The sequence below is a fragment of the Oryzias melastigma genome, linkage group LG8, assembly GCF_002922805.2.
Source record: "Oryzias melastigma strain HK-1 linkage group LG8, ASM292280v2, whole genome shotgun sequence".
NCBI lineage: Eukaryota > Metazoa > Chordata > Actinopteri > Beloniformes > Adrianichthyidae > Oryzias > Oryzias melastigma.
Window position 1 is genome coordinate 6,788,259 of NC_050519.1, and position 2,122 is coordinate 6,790,380.

General features: G+C 35.2%; 1 protein-coding gene across 1 annotated transcript in view; it reads right to left on the minus strand.

Moving 5' to 3' along the window:
• Window positions 1-1,815, minus strand: part of ccdc43 (coiled-coil domain containing 43) — a 3,346-nt gene extending 1,531 nt beyond the window's left edge. Inside the window, exons 1-3 of the mRNA XM_024273052.2 lie at window positions 1,601-1,815; window positions 910-1,000; window positions 304-439 (exon numbers count right to left, since the gene is read on the minus strand). Of these exons, the coding sequence (XP_024128820.1) occupies window positions 304-439; window positions 910-1,000; window positions 1,601-1,774 (401 nt within the window). The 5' untranslated portion in view covers window positions 1,775-1,815. The remainder of the gene's footprint in view (window positions 1-303; window positions 440-909; window positions 1,001-1,600) is intronic.
• Window positions 1,816-2,122: the final 307 nt, after the last annotated feature.

The window sequence follows — 2,122 nt, forward strand, 5'->3', positions numbered from 1 at the left end:
CTACAAGCCAAAAAAAAAAACATAGGTTAACCAAAACAGCTAGCATGTAGCTGAAATATTAGCTAAACTCCAAAATAGCCTGAAAAATCTTAATAAATGCCAAAATAATCCAAAAAGCTAGCATGATACCATTACTACCATACTCTGACTCCAAATAATATAAAGTAACGACTAATCGACTATTAAATCAGTCGTCAACTATTTTAATAGTCGATTAGTTGACTAATCATGGCAGCCCTAATCTGCATAGATAAAGATGAAACTATTTCTGCAAAGTAACAGTTATTATTCAGTGAAGGATATTCCTCCTCGTCTGTTATGTTGGCATATTGAGCCAGTAGAGCCTCTTTCCTCTTCTTTGACTCCTCAGAGACTTCCTTCTGTTTCACCACTATCTGCGCTTGCTTTTCTATCAAGCTGGCGATGGCCTGGACCTCAGCTGGAGGGGAAAACACAAAAGACATTTAGACTTTAAAAGTACTTACTTTTTGTACAAGACTTATTTGTCATTTAAACTTCAACTTTGGTCTGAATCTACTTGAAATAAAACGTTTTGGTTTTTTTTTACTAGTTTTCTTACATCAAAAACACCAAACAGTGAAATATTGGAGTTCCTTAAGTTGAAAGGTTTAGCACAAATTGGTACAAATTTGATATGTAGAATACTTTCTCATTTTTATAAGTACAACTTAAAAAGTAAACATTTTGAGCTCATTATTGGTCAAACTAATGTAATAAAATGCATTTTCATAAATGTTTTTAAATAGATTTCTAATGTCAGATCTTATTTTTACCTTGTAGTTCTCATTTAAATTAGTTTGATAGGATAAATAAATAGTGATGTTCGAACTGTTGACGTGGTGACGCCTATTTATTACAAAATAATCCATCTGAATTACAGTTAAATACCATCTGCATTTTTCATGGCTGCTGATCGGCTTGAATAGTCTGCCCACTGCTGGATGATCTGTTTGCAGACATCTTCCATGGCATCCTCTTCCTGACCAAAGGAAAAGAAAAGAAAAATTAATAACTATCATCAACAAATTCTATAAAAAAAATCTGATTATTAAGTACTGTTTTGAGTTTTAGATTATTCTGTCTTTGTCAAATATTGTCACTGATTTTAAGAAGTTTGGTTAAAGCACATAGTTACTCCCCAAACTCATCTCTTTAAGCACATTTCACATTTTATTAGGTTTATTTTAGTCTGTACCTAGAATGTGGAAAAAGGAACTATTATGATGATGTAATCATACAGAAAACAAAAGGCCAAGAAGAGAAGTAAGCTAACTGAGTGTATATATTTTTATTTGGTTCAATCTGCTGTTATTGAACATTATATAATGTTTGAATGTAGGACAAAAGTAAAGTAAAATCAGCTTAGATACTAAATCAGCAAAGTTGCTGATCTGCTCTATGGATGGATCACAACAGTATCATTTAAACACAATATTAGGTCGTAATTCTAACGCAACCTTTAGCATAATATTAGCTGTGTAAACATCTCACGAGTTTTCGCTCCACAAATAACAGCTGACATCAGCGCCGTGAAGAGAGACAGCAGAAGAGAAAACGACATGCTGGCTCGAAGATTCACCAGAAACGCCGATAAAATCCCGCGAAGAGCGTCTTCTTTCTCCTCGTCGCTCTCTTCTTCTTGTAGGATCCCCAGAATGTAAGCCCCGTACACCTCCCGATCCACTTCCAGACTATCTAATCGCTCATTTAACCAGGTTTCAAACTCCCCGGCGTCTGGCAAGGGCGCCGCCATCTTGGCGCTGTGGGGTCCTTCGCCTGCACGGTAGCTGGCCTTCAATAATGCCTGACTGAAAAGGAACGACGGACGACAACAAGCAGGATGTTAAAAGGTAATTAAAGAAGTTTTGTCTCACCAGATAACGTCAATAAGATTATTTACCATGAACGCCACCGACTGTTTATTTGTCGATTACAGTCCTCTTAAAATACGTGCTAAAAGTTTTACTTTTGCCCATTTTTCTACCAACAATTTATTTAAGCAAACTGGAACAATTATTTAAATTTTAAACTTTTTGGGGTGAAATTTAAAATTTTGCGGTTATCCCCTTACATCTTCGTTAATTTGCCTTTACATTCTATA